General features: G+C 40.9%; 1 protein-coding gene across 1 annotated transcript in view; it reads left to right on the top strand.

Annotated features, from left to right (window-relative positions):
- The window catches only part of CSMD1 (CUB and Sushi multiple domains 1), a gene marked incomplete at its 5' end in the record, with an annotated part of 1188747 nt that overhangs the window by 1112177 nt on the left and 58869 nt on the right, over positions 1 to 17701 (top strand). The window contains 3 exons of the mRNA XM_081942958.1: positions 7145 to 7330; positions 11040 to 11234; positions 15520 to 15693. Of these exons, the coding sequence (XP_081799084.1) occupies positions 7145 to 7330; positions 11040 to 11234; positions 15520 to 15693 (555 nt within the window). The remainder of the gene's footprint in view (positions 1 to 7144; positions 7331 to 11039; positions 11235 to 15519; positions 15694 to 17701) is intronic.

Raw genomic sequence — 17701 nt, 5'->3', positions numbered from 1 at the left:
CTGCTTAGGGGCCGGGGGGGAGGTTTGCTGGGAACTGGCAGGAGGCTTTAACATCAGGCTTGGCAGGGGAGTTTTTTACCCCCTGCCAGCTGCCTCCATGACTGCACCATCTACCCCCCCCCCACTGACTTTTGGATTAACAACTGCCCCTGACTTCCATCTGTGCGCGCCCTGGAGGATTACCTCCCTATCTTCGTCTGACTGACCATCTGCCCCTTGCCCATTATCAAGCAATAATCCAACTATCCCTCGCCATCCACCATTGACCACCCACAAGCCCCCACTTATTGACTGGCACCTGACCAGCTTATTACCATCACTACCCCCCCCCCCTCATCTAGGACTGGACAATTTTCTTCGCACCGGAACCCGGCTTTTTCAATTTTATTGGACTATGGCTTATTGGCCAGAACATCCGCAGCACAGAGCCTAGGCCCTGATGAATTTTAATAACATATGTACTCAAGGTTAGACCTCATCCTACTGCGGGAGTCCCCCCTCTCGCAGGTGTGGCCCTCCGCCCTTTCAAGGGCCCACCTTGATGACGGATTTATTAATCCTGAGAGGTGGAGGAAGCGGAGACTTAGGGGGTTTTTAGTTAAATGTTTTTTAAATACTTTTAGGGGTTTAGGGGTTGTGGGGCGGGTGGGTCAGATCAGGAGCGATGACAGAGCCAGGTCACTAGGTGGGGTCACGAGCAGAAGGAGCGGAGAGGAGGAGGGGGGGAGGATATCATTCCCATACGGGGCTCCTTGATTCCAACAGTCGTAGGGAGGGGCAGATACGAGGACAGATTAACAACTCGCAGTCGGTTGGGAGACCGTGAGTGCTGGTTACACCCGGTCGCTTGTACCAACCCCCGCGTTCTAGGTGGTCAGGATCTGCAGGCCCAGGGCCTGAGGCTGTTGTTATGCAATGCGAGGTCCGTTGTCAATAAGGCCCCCCTCATTCATGATCTAATTCTGGAGGGGGAGCCGGACCTCGCGGGAATAACGGAAACCTGGTTGGGACACGAGGGAGGTTTACCCCTTGTGGAAATGTGCCCACCAGGTTACCAAGCATTTCACCAGCCCCGGGCCCGGGGGAGGGGCGGTGGGGTAGCAGTGATTATCCGGGAGGACTTAGAGCCGAGGGAGTCCACTGTGCCACAGACGTCCGGATGTGAATCCCTTGTTGTGAAATGGGGCCCTGGGAGGCAGTTGGGCCTGCTGATGGTATACCTGGCTCCCCGCCATACTTCAGCGACCCTGCCTGAGCTCCTCGAGCTGATCGCATCGGTGGCGGTTGATACCCCCAAACTTCTAGTGATGGGGGATTTTAACCTGCCATCGGTGGGAGAAGCATCAGAGGGGGTTCGGGAGTTCATGGCTTCCATGATAGCCATGGACCTGACTCAATTGGTTCAGGGCCCGACACACGAGGGAGGTCACACCCTGGACCTCGTTTTTGTCTCTGGCCAGTGGTTGAGTGATCTGGGAGGAGTGAACTTAACCATCACTCCTCTGTCATGGTCAGATCACTCACTCCTCCGACTTGACTTCCCTGGTGCTACCCCCCGCTGTGGGGAGGCGGAACTGGAAAGCACTAGATGGTTCCGCCCCAGGCGCCTGATGGAACCAGATAGGTTCCAAACGGAGCTTGGGCCACCTCCTGCAGCCCTGACCCGCCCTCGGGTAGAGGACCTGGTGGCCGCGTGGAATAATGCGACTACCGGGGCCTTGAACCGGGTGGCGCCTTTGCGGCCTCTCCGGCGGCAACGATCCACCCTGGCTCCTTGGTTCACCGAGGAGCTAAGGGTGATGAAGCGCCGCAAGAGATGCCTAGAGAGTCGTTGGAGATCCTCCCGATCCGAATTTGACCGAGCACAGGTACGAGCCCATTTAAGGACGTACCTAGTGGCATTGAGAGCGGCCAAACGCCAATATTGTGCCGCTCTCATTGCATCCGCAGATAACCGCCCTGCCGCCCTGTTTCGGGTGTCCCGCTCCCTCCTGTTTCAGAGGCCGCGGGAGGCCCCTTTACAGGGTAGGGCAGAGGAATTTGGGAAATATCTGCAGGATAAAGTCGCTCAAATCCGGAAGGATTGGGTCCCCTTCAGTGGCCCAGTCGAGACGTCCGTGGCGAGTCTTGAGAAACCTTTCTGGGAGGAGTTTGACTTGGTTGTCATCGAGGATTTGGACAGATTGCGTGGACGACTGCGACCTACCACATGTTTATTGGACCCGTGTCCCTCCTGGCTTGTACTGGCATCCTGGGAGGTTACACGTGACTGGCTCCTGGGCCTAGTGAACGCTTCGTTGGGTGAGGGGTCTCTTCCGGCCGCCTTGAAAAAGGCGGTGGTGAGATCCTTGCTCAAGAAGCCTTCCCTGGACCCTACGGAGCTGGCCAATTATCGTCCTGTCTCCAACCTCCCCTTTCTGGCGAAGGTTGTAGAGAGTGTGGTGGCCTCTCAGTTCCCACGACATCTGGAGGAGAAAGATTATCTAGACCCGCGCCAGTCCGGCTTTCGCCCCGGGCACAGCACAGAGACGGCCTTGGTCGCGTTGGTAGATGATCTCTGGAGGGCCAGAGATAGGGGTTGTTCCTCTATCCTGGTCCTATTAGACCTCTCGGCGGCTTTTGATACCATCGACCATGGTATCCTGTTGCACCGACTGGAGGGGTTGGGGGTCCGGGGCACCGTTTTGCAGTGGTTCGGCTCCTACCTCTCTGGCCGGATGCAACGTGTGTTGGCAGGGGAGCAGAGGTCGACCCTAAGCCCCCTTACTTGTGGGGTGCCACAGGAGTCGGTCCTCTCGCCACTCCTGTTCAACACATACATGAAGCCGCTGGGCGAGATCATCCATGGTTTTGGGGTGGGATATCATCTGTACGCTGATGATACTCAGCTGTACATTTCCACCCCGAACCACCCCAACGAGGCCGTCGAAGTGATGTCCCGGTGTGTGGAAGTCGTACGGGTCTGGATGGATGAAAACCGACTCAAGCTCAACCCTTCCAAGACGGAGTGGCTGTGGGTTCCGGCCCCCCGGTTCAACCAGTTAATTCCATCTCTGGCCATTGGGGGCATTCAACTCGCCCCCGTGGAGCGGGCGCGCAATTTGGGTGTCCTCCTGGATGCCAGGCTGTCAATGGATGACCATGTGACAGCCGTGGCCAGCGGGGCGTTCCACCAGGTTCGCCTGGTGCGCCAATTGCGCCCCCTATTGGACCGGGACGCCCTACGCACAGTCACCCATGCGCTGGTGACGTCTTGCCTGGACTACTGTAATGCTCTCTACATGGGGCTTCCCTTGAAATGCACTCGGAGACTGCAGTTGGTCCAGAATGCGGCCGCGCGGGTGATTATGGGGAGTACTAGGTACTCCCATGTGACACCTCTCCTGCGCGAGCTGCACTGGCTTCCTGTGGTCTATCGGGTGCGCTTCAAGGTCTTGATAACGATCTTTAAAGCGCTCCATGGCTCAGGACCTAGTTACTTGCGGGATCGTATTCTGCCACATACATCCCTACGACCCATCCGCTCGCACAGACAGGGACTTCTCCAGGTGCCGTCCACCAGACAGTGCCGAGGGGCGGCGCCTAGGAGCAGAGCCTTCTCTGTGGCGGGCCCAGCCCTTTGGAATGACCTCCCTCCGGATATTAGGACCACCACTGACCTCCGCTCCTTCCGTGTAAAGCTCAAGACCCACCTATTCCAAATAGCTGGCCTGGCTCAACCATAACTTCATAACGCTCCTGACGGGTTTTTAATTCACTAATTTTATTTAATGGCATTTTAAATTGTGTTTTTAATTTGTGTTTTTAATTGTTTTCACTCATTAGTCTACCTCCTCCATGCACACGCATATGTCTTTGTTTCTTATGTATGTATGTTTGTCTTTATCTGTATTTTACTTGTTTTGATTGTACGCCGCCCCGAGTCCTTCGGGAGAGGGTTGCGGCTAATCAAATAAAATTATTATTATTGTTGTTGTTGTTGTTGTTGTTGTTGTTGTTGTTATTATTATTATTATTATTATTATTATTATTATTATTATTATTATTATTATTATTATTATTATTATTATTATTATTAAAGGCACAGGTATAGGACACCCTCTACCTGTACCTAACTTGGCTTGTGAAAGGAACTTGTGAAAAAAAATCTTAATTGCAAAGTTGTTTGCAAACTGAACATGAATAGCAATCCTGGAGTTATGACCATTTGTTCAGTGACTGTTTATAGTTACAATTGCACTGAATGAAGAGATTGTGAATGCTCCTTGAAATTAGGGTCATTACATTTCCCCGGCAGTCATATAAGCAAAATTTTGGTGCTTAGGAATCAGCTCACATTTATGATCCGTAGCAGCACTCCAAGGCCATGTGATTATAGTTGCCAACCTTCTCTGCTGTCTTCCCACAAGTCATCCAGGTAAGTTTCTACCTACCCCCTCCGTGACTTCATTGTATGCACCATATATTCCTTTCCCCTTCACTCACCTGCAACCAGCAGTGCCCTCTTTCCTTGGCCCTTCCTGCACTTGCACACATGCACACACCTTACATCCTGTTTCCCTGCCCTTCTTGACCTCACATCAAACTGCAGCAACCTTTAATTCTTGTGTAACCTATGCTGGGCCTCCAAGATTCCTCGCCCCCCTTACTCCCATGATTCTTACCTGGGTTTGTATCCCGCTGAACAATCTGCTTGTCTTGGGGTTACAACAGCAACCATGACTCCCCACATTGCTATTGCTAAGTATTGTGGTCATGTGATGTCACAAGCAATGGCAATCCTGGTCCCAATTGCCATTATAACTCAAAGACTACCTGTAATCTCCCTCATCATAGCTACCTTATTTGAAATCTTCAGCATGCCTTGTAATAAATTGTTCTCATGCTTCTCTTTTGCATTCATCCCAATCAACACCTCTTCCTCCTGCCTATATACCCAAGAAACAATTTTCCTCCTGCCACCCTTGTCTCTTTAAATTTTCTCTCCTTTCTGCCACCTACCGTAATATGTAGTGTTATTTCTCTGGGAAGGTAGAAATAGCACTTTAGAACAAGAGTATATCCTCTTCTCACTCAGTCCTTATTTCCTGCCATCTTAAATTTCCCAAAATGTAATTTCCATGTTTAATGTTAAATAATCTAAGAGGCAGGATTGACATGGACTGAAAACTGGCTTCCAGTTCTGAAGGACAGCTTACTTGTCACAGAACTCTGACAATGTCTGAGCCTTCTGCAGATGATAACCATGCTAATAAGTGATGAAATTGTATCAAAATTTGAATTGCATTGGATGAACCATACTTGACTTATACTTGACTTTCTTCCTATTGTGTTTAAAGTACAGATTTTCACAGAATTATTTTGTTCCCAGCATTTTTAGGAGATAATGTTGTTCTTCTCACCAGTGTCATGAAACTGATCAGCATAGACTTGTTTTAGTTTATTTTCCATACTTTTTGGGATTTTTCTCCAGAGCAGGAAATTTCATTATGTATGAAGTTGTAGTACTGATTCCTCTGGTATAACTTGTAATTAAGCACCATGATTGTACTATAAACAGTGATTGGAATCTTATGTGCCTCTGTTCATTATTATAAAAAAAAATCGTGTAGTTCCTTTCTCTGCCTGTATTATAACAGTTTGAATTTTCATAGGCACACATCTCTAGTTGCTTGGGTTAAGCTGGTTAGATCAAAAGCATTTTTTTTCCAAAAAAAAAAAAAATCTCATCTGGTCAAGTGACAGCTAATAATCGTTTTACTATAGCACAAAGGACTTACTCTCTTCCAAGGTATTATAATTTATTGTTACTGCTGTTACTTTTAAAAGCAGCAAAAACTGCAGAGCTGACAGTTCATTTGGAATAATTATATCTGAAGAAAATAACAATGGCTATTCGATCTAGATTGTTTATTTTAATATTTCCGAATATTTAATTGGATATAGAATAATCCTTAATGCTAATCTACTAAAATCAGTAGATTTAAATTTCTCATGGCTAAACAAAGTTTAACTAAGTTTAATGAGACTAAGTCTGGTGCTAAACCATTAAGAATAAATGCATGTTATATGCACAAATTGCAGAACAAATTATACACCAAAGTTTGTAAAAAATGGTAAAATAGTAATATCTTTAAATTATTCACATAAGTACCATTGTCTAATTGGCTACATTATTATGTCATAATGTATGGAAATGTTTCAAAGTGCAATAGTATAGGTAATTCTCATTTAGTGATTATTTCAATGACTATTTGCAATTACAATATAGCAATGGAGTTATGTACACAGTCCCCTTGCTGAACGGTGTATATAACACTGTGAGATATTCAATACATTTTATTCTTAAAAGTTTGATGATGAAAAAATAACATTACAACCAATTCTCACATATATGTGACCTTCACAGGTCTATAAAGCAAAGGAAAGTGTAAACAAGATAATAAAAACAGTCACAGTTTTACTTAGTGATCACTTCACTTAACCAAGTTACTAGTTCCAATTAAGTGGTGCAGCCATTTCAGAAATGGTTCCTGAATTTTATATATGGCCACAAACTGTAATTTTTGAACAAAGAGAATGTCAAGCCCCAGGTAAATCAAAAGATTTGGGCAGTTCAAATGAATATAAAGATTTAATGCAAGCTTAAACTTACTATAAAAATCTGACCAAGGGAAATAATTAAGTCATTCAAGATGAGCTGGACTTAGATTTCTTGAGAGCACACAGGGACTTGTGACTTATGACACATTTGACCCATCCTTTGGGCTCAGCCTGGTCATCTTCTACAGGGAATAATGTAATCAAGTACATAGGAAAAACTACTTAAATGTATTTAAAAATAAATCAAGGAAGTCAAGATTGGTTAATGCATTTCTCTTAACTTAATAGAAGCAGTAAATTGCGAAAAACAGAGTGAAAAACTATGGAATATGGAGTAGAAAAATAATACTAGTTGTGGTACCTGTATCTTTTCAAAGATCCCTGTTGTTATATCATATTTTGCACAACTATTAAAAGGTGTTTTTAAGCAGCATTATGATGCCTGTAACACACATATAGTTTTTTTTTAAATCTACAGAAGTAAAGAATCATACTTATGATAACTTTCTGAGTCTTTTTTCCCCTTAATCCCCATTTTCAGCTGTATACTGTGGCATTCCAGAATCTCCTGGAAATGGTTCCGTTTGGGGTAATGAATTTATTTTGGGCAGCAGAGTGATATATGAATGTAATGAAGGCTTCAAGCTAGAATCTAGTCAACAAACAACAGCAGTGTGTCAAGAAGATGGATTGTGGAGTAATAAAGGAAGACCACCTGTCTGTAAACGTAAGTATGGATTTTTTAAAAAACTAAAAACAGTACAGTGTTGTAGAGTAAGTTTTAGTTTATCTTTCTGACTGTTCACTACAATATTTTACACTGCTCTAATGACTTCCTCTAAAACAGCATAGAGTCACTGAATCAATCGGACGGGTGACATAAAAATGTAATAAATAAATAAAACTAAATCATTTCCATATCTTGTTTAGTACTCCTTTAGCAAAGAATTACTTTATTCTTAGTAGAAAATTAGCTAGAAAATGCATTTCTCATGCCATGATGATGTCCATTCAGATAATTTCAGTGATAATCAGTGAATATTAACCCACTGAAATTGAAATTGAAAAACTCACCTGAAAACATAAATTTCATACATCACAACTACCCTGTTTCATTTTTTAAAAACATTGAGATTACAATTATGATGTTTCCCTTTCCTGTTTACTTGCTTTCATTGATCTACTTCATATCCAACTGTACTTGGGAACTTTTGAATTTCGTACACATTGGGAATTAATTTGCTTTGGAAGTATTCTTTGGATGTGCAATCCTTAAACGTTGGAATTGGCATCCTGGTAGGATAAAGGAGTGCCCACTGATACTTCCTTCTTTGCATTCTTCTCAGATAGATTTCAGTGACAAAGCTGATACCCCCCAACCTTTCTTTCTGCAGTGTTTCTGGAATCCTTATACAGCAGAGGAATCACACAGACTCTTTTTTGTGCAGTTTGCATGGTTTACATGCTGCCAATTTTATTGGATGAAGTAGGAAGGTTGATATAATAACTATTTTTTTATGTAATCCTGAAAACAAACTTATTCCCTGATGTCATCAGATATTTCTATTCTGCATATTGTGTAAACACTTTTGTCCTTATTTTGTCTTTTAGCAAGACAAACCTTGCCAATTTCAGCTGATGATAAAAGTGCATCCCCTTCTTGTTTTCCTGTAGAAACAGATAATTATCAATCAAACTGTGTACTGTATGCGGAATGAAGAGTGGCTATCAGCAAATATATTATAACATCTGCTAAATATTCCTTACATGAGGAAAAAATATATATCAAAGATTACTTAATGAACATCTATGCAGAAACCCGAGTCTCTCCTGTACTACATGTCTATGCCACATCAACTCAGTTTTTATTATGCGGTTATTGTTTACCATTCTATAAATTTCTTGAAACTAAGTTCTTTTTTTTTGTAGGAAGAAAACACACACACACACACACACACACACATATCAGCTTCTTAAAGTTTGAAAGCAGACATGTAGCAAAGTAATTCTATTTATAGTTAATTCTATTCCAAAAGAGAAATTAGTTATTGTTTATGATAGATTTCTACTTTCTAAGTATATTAATTTTCAAAAAACATGGCAGTAAAATGACACATGGTGGTTTTTTGCCTGCGAGAAACAGAAAAATTATTGGGTTTTTTCCCCCCGGGGACCTCCAGTGTGAAAAAATGGAGAGAAAGAGACAGGTTCCTAATAATGAACCATTAATGAAAAAATCACTTTTATAATACATTGTGACTTTTATTAGATAAGAATATGGGCCCAATTTGGAATCTACATGAGACATGCAGCATTGCAGCAGGAAGGAATGCAACAAAAATAGCCTTTGTTAAATGTTATTACACCATAATGCTGGAGTTTTTAATATCATTAATTGCATCATAAAATTACACCATCAGTTCTGACAGGATAGCAAGGCAAATTTCTAGCAAAACTCCTAGAAATTATAGAATGATATATATTTCCAAGATTTAAAAATAATCAGGATTGGATCCAGTTTTGACTATATATATGAATATAGAAAAGCAATCTTATTCTAGTGATATGGTGTGTAATCATGATTAAAGTACTATACGCTTGATGCACTGTACATGAATGTACACATCAGTTCATAAGAATGTCAGCAGAAATAAATCAGCATAGAAAAAGGACAGGTTTTTTTTCTCTCTCTTCATGTAGATGAATTTGACATTCCTGAATCTGATCTCATGTGTAAAAATAGTGTCAGTGGTGTCTGTGATGTACAAAAGGAAGACTGATAGATATCTAAATAATTTGCTCTAAATATGGTGTCTATTCAACAGTTTGTATTTTAATTCAAGAATCTAAGTAGTTCTGATAAATCAGAAGAATTTACCAAAAATATTAAAAGATAACAATGCACATAGAACTTTCTAATGTCGCAAGTATCTATGAACAGTGCTTTATATTAATTATTATGCTTTAGTCTTTTTATTCTTCCCTTATTTTTAATTTATCTACCATGCTAAGAGTGTATAAGAGAGAAGGTCACACTAATAATGTTGGGCTAGTCACATTTTCCAGATATGCACATCTTACGACGTCATCGTGAAGATAAAAATATATAAGAACCATTTTTCCCCATTCTGAGCCAGAAAAGTGGGATAACTATACAAATTTTAAAAATAGACCTATTAGCACTGTAAGATGATTCCTTATCCAAAAATGTACAATCACTTCAGTATAGTAAAAGGGAGAAAAGGATATTCTGCATAAGGATATTGCAGTATTTTTCATTGTAGGCATGAGATAGGATGAGGTGACACTTTATAAATATAATTCGACTGGCATTTCTTCAGCCAAAAAAATCCTCGATTATTCTTGAAGGTTCTGCATCCTTAATATGCTTTTTGGTCAATGATTGACAGTGAAAATCCCCCAAAAGGGAAAAAATCCTGTGGTATCTGGAAAGCTCAAATACCTGACTTGAAGACTTTTTTTTTTTATTTCTGCTCCTGGAGTGGTTAGAAAAGAGATGTGTTTTTTTGTTTGCAAAAGAGAAGATGATAGGCCACTTGGTTTTATTTATTTTATGGTTACACTGTCATAATTAAAATAAAACCTCAGCAATTCATATATATATATCAGTAGAAATACAGTAAAATATCCACTGTAAAATAATAGAAGAGCAATTTATCAAAAACAGCCACATAGTAATTAATTAGTGAAATAGTGTCAGTTCCCAGCAAAGATTCTTCAAAATCCATTTTCATTTCAATCTCTCCTTTCCAACCCTCCTTATGATACTTTATCACATTCACAATTTTCATAGGCACTTTGTTCTCTCTGTCTCTGAATGCTCTTCTGTTCATCGGCTTCTGTGCCATCGTTATTTGTTTATCTCCATATTTACAGGCATATGAACCTTAATCCCACTTTTCTTCAATGTAAAAATGTAATAGTGATGACGTGTGTACAAAGAACTGAATAGATTATATTTAAAAAAAACATTTTAAAGGAATTGCCATACAATTTAAAATTTCATGAGATAAATGCATTGTTAAAAATTGCACCTGCATTACTCATTAGGCAGGAATTTACTCTTTTCTAGTCTCCACTGAATTTGGCCATGATCCTATACATCAAAGAACAATACTGCTTCATCATAGCATGCTTTAAATTTTAAAACGAACAATTATTTCTAAAATAAAATAAAAACATTGCAAGAATTGTGGATAGCTACGATTTCCCATGTCTAAACTTAAAAGCAGCTTCTCCTATTAGTATTTTTTTTTAAAAGAAACATGATGGGCACTATAACATGCAGCTGAATAATGTTTATAGCATGCTCAATTTCACAAGGAAAAATCTACTGGCATCTAGGTAATGATTCCTCTTCTGAGAAATATTTTTTAAAAAAAACACCTTAATGCCGGACTTTTCTTCTTTCACAGCTGTGATTTGTCCCAGCATTGAAAGTCGGCTTTCAGAACACGTCATCTGGAGGCTGATTTCTGGGTCAGTGAATGAGTTTGGAGCACTAATCATGTTGAGCTGCAGCCCTGGTTATTGTTTAGAGGGCCAGAGACTCATAATGTGTACAACAAATGGAACTTGGAGTGATACTAATGAGAGGCCAATGTGTAAAGGTAAGAAGTCTTTATTCATACATTGTTCAGTTCTGTTTAAAGATAACTATCTCCAATAAGTCATGAAGATTCTAATATTTTCTAAATTTTGCTATAGATAGATGATAGGTGGGTAGATAGTTAAGTAGGTAGAAGATAGATAAATAGATAAATAGATGATAGATAGATAGATAGATAGATAGATAGATAGATAGATGATAGATAGATAGATACTGTAGATAGATAGATACTGTAGATAGATACTGTAGATAGATAGATGATAGATGATAGATAGATAGATAGATAGATAGATAGATAGATAGATAGATAGATAGATAGATGATAGATAGATGGATGATAGATAGATACATAGATAGATAGATAGATAGATAGATAGATAGATAGATAGATAGATAGATAGATAATGATGGATAGATAGATAGATAAATAGATATGGGATAGATGGATGGATAGATATAGATGATAGATAGATGATAGATAGATAGATTGATAGATAGATAGATGGATTGATTGATTGATCGATGATAGATGTATAGATGATGGTTGGATAGATAGATAGATAGATAGATAGATAGATAGATAGATAGATAGATAGAGGATGGATAGATGGATGGATAGATATCAAATTGTTCAATAATCTCTAATGATGAATACAGTTTTTAAAAATAGAAATGCCTATATCAGTACATGTAAATTAAAAGCCCTATTGAGAACCCCGTACACTTTCAGTGGAAAAAGTATCAGTTTCCAGCTTCTGGCTGTTGTAAGGAAGACGAATGATGATCAATTTTAATTCATTAAACTAACAGGGAGGGGGGGGACAAATTTTGGATGTTCATATCAGGACTTTAGTTCTTAAACAGAGTCTCCCTATTTTTATGTTTAGTGCAAGCTGCACTAAATTTTTTGTTAAATCAAATCAAAGAAATTTCATAAATACATATATGATTTTATAAATTGCTTTTTAAATAAATGGTTAGTCCAAATTTTGCTATGTTGAATATTGTGATAATGCTCTTTAATTCACTTTTTTTTCTACCATGTTTCTCCTAAAATAAGACAGGGTCTTATTTTCTTTTGACCCACAAAATATAGCTTGGGTCTTATTATCAGGGGAGGGGTTATTGTTTTGGGATTGCTGGGAGGCTGCTCTCTTGCGAGCGGGCTCCCGAAGAGTCAGGCAAAGCCTCAGGGTCGAATGACTGTGTTGTGCTGTCAGAGCAGCAACACAGTAGCCATGAGGTGACCATGCTCACGAGCAGCCACCCGGCAACCCCCCTTTCCAGCCAGGCACAGATCCATTCACTGACCTAGGGGTGTCGCCAAGCCGCAGGAGCACCTGTTCGCCGCCCTCCGGCTCCCATGACTTGGCACCTTCAGAATGCTCCTAGGTCAGTGAATGGGGCTCTGCATGGCTGGAGAGGGGTGTTGCACGAGCGGCTTTTCCACTCCCCGCTCACGCGACTCGCAGGCTCACGCTGCCCTTGCCTAATTCTCCCTTGCTGTTCAACCCTGAGGCTGTGCCCGGCTCTTCAGGATCCCACTCGCAAGAGAGCAACTGCCCGGCAACCCCCCTCTCCAGCTGGGCACAGTGCTGCTGACCAACCTAGCGGTATCCAAAGGCACCAAGCAACACAAGCACCTTTGCCCCCCACCTTGTTCCCGCGGCTTGGTGCCTTCGGGATACCTCTAGGTCGGCGAGTGGTGTTCTGCCTGGCCAGAGTAAAAGGGAAAGTCCATCTCATTTAGATGCTGTATCCTCCAAACATCTTTTAATTTCAAGTCATCTTGTAGGTCAAAAAAAGCTGAATGAATTTGGTCGTTGTCCTCTTATCTATCCTTCGCGAAATCACTCCATTCCAATCTCCCATAATTAAAATACTCTTAAAATTCCAATCTAAGATTTTTAAATGAAGCATCTTGTAAAAACTTTCTTGTAGTTGGTTAGGTGCATAAATTCCTACAACCAAAATAGCACCAAAGTCTGTATCAAGTTCAATTGCTATATATCTACCACTGTCGTTCTTTACCAAATTAGAGGCAGCATACAGTGTTCCCAATTTTGAATTCACTAAGTACTTCTGGTCTTGTAGCCTAATATGGGTCTCTTGAAGACAAACAACATCATTATTAAATTGCTTCAAATAATAAAATATTTTTTTTCCTTTTTTGTGGAGAGTTCAGTCCATTCACGTTCCAAGATAATAGCTTAAGCATCTTTAGGTCTTGTCTGGAGTGTTGAAAGCATTTGCTGAAGATCTCTCTCCACAAGACTAATCTTCGGCCCGGCTCTTCCCATAGCTCCAGTTTGCTTCTTAACTTCTTTCTTAGCACATTGTGTTTGGGGGTCCACCTGCTTGTGAGATTCTAGCATCTGTCTAGTCGTGGATCTAGTAACACGTTGTTCCACAGGTTTAAGTATCGGCATTTCAATGAGAGTCATAGACGGTCCTTCTTCCAAGAAGGAGCTCAACAGAGATCCGGAGGGGTCCACTCGAAATCCACCTACAGCACCCTGCACCTCCTTCTCTTTTGGCAACTGCTTTCTTTGTTTGTCTGATTCTTTTTCAAACAGCCTCTGCTCTGAGACATTCAAGTCTGCTGATGTTGGTGTAGATGTACGTGGAGGGCTTACACTTTCCTTGAGTATTTCATAATAAAACTCTCTAGCTTTATCTATTGTATTCAAACGATATCTTACCCCTTGATACCTGAATATAACACCAATTGGAACATCCCACCTATATTGTATCTCTCTCTTCTTCAGCTCAGCTACCAAAAATCCAAAATCCCTTCTAAACTTTAACATCGCTGGTGGTAGCTCTTTAAAAACTCCAATCATGTTCCCATCTATTTGAAGACAAGAATAATAAGACTTCTGCAAGATGTCATTTCTGAAATATCTCTCAGTAAAGTATATCACAACATCTCTTGGTAGTTGCCTTTGTGATGCTATGCGTGAATTTACTCTGTAGATTTTGTCGATCTTAGCTGAAATCATACTGGGGTCATTCATTTTTAATAACGTAGCCAGAGCGTCTGCACAAACTTTTCTTAAATCCTCTCTAGGGTTTTCTCTTATGCCCCTAAGTCTGATAGCAAACTCCATAGATCTAAATTGTATCATAATAATCTCATTATCCATCCTTTGCATATTCCCTTCCATTCCCACAAATTTCAAATCTGTTTCTTTCGTTTTGGTTTCCAAGTCCATGGCTAATTGCTCAATCTTGCTGTCCACTTTAAGAACCACCTCTGATAATCCCGTTGCAATAGTTTGCAAATGTTTATCAATTTGATCGGACCTTGTTATAGTGTCCTGGACCATTTGTTTAATCTCTATAAGTTCTTCGGCTATAAAATCCTTCAAGTCCTGGAGATTCATTGTAGCGGTTGAGGAAACCACCCCTTGATCCGTTGCCATATTTAACAGAAAAAAAAGGAGGACAGTTCTTTCCAGCTTTCTCACAAAATACTCTTCCAAGTAGGTCAGGTTATGTAAACTGACTTAGAAGTTGTTAATAGCTATTTCAGCCGCCCCAGCTGTCAGCGAGCAGTTAGCTTTCATTTTCTTTAGGTTTTCAACTATAAATCAACGCCATTTTGAATCCTTTGTTCTAAGCCCACGCCTCTGAAACTCAGCAGTAGCGTTCTTTTTAAAAAGATTTTTCCCCCCACTTAAAACTTAAAATACTTGCAAGAGTCTTCCTTCCTTCTTTGGGATGTTGTTAGAAGTTAAGGCTGTTCCCGGCGTCTGGCTCTGCTAAAAACATTAGCAGAGGATATCAAAAGACCGGAGAATGCAACAACTGCAAAGGGGGGCACTCCTCGCTGCACTCCAGAGGCTATAAATCCTTCTGGAGGGCTACACGAGAGGCTCAACCCAACAGCTGAATCTCTCCCTCATAAATTCCAAGAATTTAAGAGTGTCCAAGGCGTTAAAGATCGTAAAAAAACACCTCTACAGCCTATTGATCCGACAAGCTCAGAAAAAGCCTGCCGACGACGTCCGTGGAACAACCCGGAAGCCCAGGGGGCTTATTTTCAGAGGGGCTTATATTTTTGCCCACCTGAAAAATGTGGCATGGCCTTAGTTTTAGGACATGTTGTATTTTCGGGGAAACACGGTAGCTCCAATAAAAAAAACGAAAACTTCAAAGTGTTCCAAAGTTGTTTTTTGTTTGTTTGCTTAAGATTTCCAAATGCATCGAGATCTGGTCCCAATTGTTAATTTATGAGCTTCTTGTTGCTGTCATGTTGCAGTTACTATATTTTCCCTTTTCAGTTATTTCTTGTGCAAGTCTTCGATCTCCACCAAATGGAAATAAGATTGGGACTATGACAATTTATGGAGCCACAGCAATCTTTACCTGTAACACTGGATATACGCTTGTTGGGTCTCATGTGAGAGAATGCTTAGCCAATGGACTTTGGAGTGGAACTGAAACACAGTGTCTTGGTAAATATTTATAAAGAGTTGCATTATAATATTTGAAAAATAGAACATCTTGGTCGAAGGGTGTTTTTCCATATTGAACTTTTTTTTTAGGAAGTGATGTTTCCATTAAAATTTGGGATTTCTCAGCATGTGGACCAGAGATGGGTTGCTCCTGGTTCGGCCTGGATCAGCTGAACTGGTAGTAGCAGTGGTGGGAGGCTCCACCCACCAGCCTAGATGCTTTTGCGCATGCACAAAGCTTCTATGCATACATGGAAGCTTCTGTGCATGCACAGAAGAGTCACACGAGTGCATACGTGTGGAGGAGTGCACCCGAATCAATAGTAAAAAAATTGGCAACCCAACTCTGATATGGACTTTTTGCTTTGTTTTTAGCCATTCAGCTTAAGGCAATGAAATCCTTAAGAAAATAAGCAGACATTTCTCAAAAAAATTCAAATAATTCATAAATAGCAAGGTCTTTAGCCACAATACAATTGATGACCGACTAATTCTGATCAATCTTCATGGCTTCAACACCAGCAGCTAATAATTTTTTTTGTTCAAGACATTTTGCAAAAATAATTTTAAAAGTACAATAGATATTAAGGGCCCCAGAATATACAGGAATATTTATTTACCAATATAGAGGCTCCCCAACTCAGATGACTATGTATGGATTACTTTAACAAGTAAAAACAATTTAAAAGGAAACAGAACAAAAGCACCCAGGAGATACATTCTAAACAATATAACAATTTACAGGACTATCAGTCTGCCCCAAGGCCTCAGAAAAGAGTTTTCCATAACTTTCTGGCCATGATCAAGGTGGAAGCCATATATATATGCCACAACTTTGTGAGCATCATTAAGGTGGAAGCCATATGAATTTGAGTGTGGAGGGGAGGAGAACAAGATGATACTGTCCTCGAGGGCAGGTGCTGTGACAGAGAAGGCAACCTTCCTTACTGCAAATAAATAAGAGATCTGAAGCAGGCCCACTATCTCAATCTCTCTGGTTATGCAAAAACAATTAGAGACCTGCAATGTAGCCTGACTCTCTTTTCTCCCATCCAGACTTGCATAGCCTTCAGACCAGGGGTCAAATTCAGCTGGTTCTGACAGGTTCTGGAGAACAGGTAGTGGAAATTTTGTGTAGTTTGGAGAACCGGCAAATACCAACTCTGGCTGGCCCCAGCGTGGGGTAGGAATGGTGATTTTGTAATATCCTTCCCCAAGAAATGGGGAGGGAATTGTGATTTTGCAGTATCCTTCCCCTTCCATGCCCACCTAGCCATGTCTACAGAACCGGTAGTATAAAAAAAAAGGGAATTTCATCACTGCTCCATACACTGGGGCAAGGTAGAAAGCCACCTTGGAGAAGCTATGCATAGAAAGTTACAGAAAGTAAAGCAGGCATGAGACTAGGAAGCAGAGAAAGCATGAGACAAATCTCAGGCTGGTTCCACCTTAATTCAGTAGGCCACATACTGATGATAACTGAACCTAAACCAACTGTTAAGCTCATTCTACAGATCCATATGTTAAACAAAAATAAATTGGGGACATTGAGTCCTGAGTCCTATCATAAGGATATGATCGATAGTGTTGAAAGCTATTAAGAGATCCAAGAGCAGTAGGATGGATGCACCATTCCCATCCTGTCACCAACAAAACTCATTGATAAGTGTGACTAATGTTGTCTCCATAGTATTTCCTGGCCTGAAATCAGATGAAAAGAGATCTACATATCAGTTCTTCTAGTATTCTCTGAGTATGTTGTCCAACCAACTTCTCAACAATCTTCCACCAAAAGTGAAGTTGGACAGAAATTGTCCAATGATGGCTTCTTAAACCTGCCATTTTCAGCTTCTTGGGGTTATCTGTCTCTATTTTATAATCCCAAAGCATCTATAGGCAATTTTCTATTTTCCATGACTAACACTACTGCTGCTGGTATGCCCAAATAACAACACACACACACACACACACACACACACACACACACACACACACACACACACACACA

This window comes from Natrix helvetica (assembly GCF_964273705.1).
Source record: "Natrix helvetica genome assembly, chromosome: 2".
Classification (NCBI taxonomy): domain Eukaryota; kingdom Metazoa; phylum Chordata; class Lepidosauria; order Squamata; family Natricidae; genus Natrix; species Natrix helvetica.
Note: the sequence above shows the minus strand (reverse complement) of the source record. Positions and strands in the feature narration are given on the sequence as shown.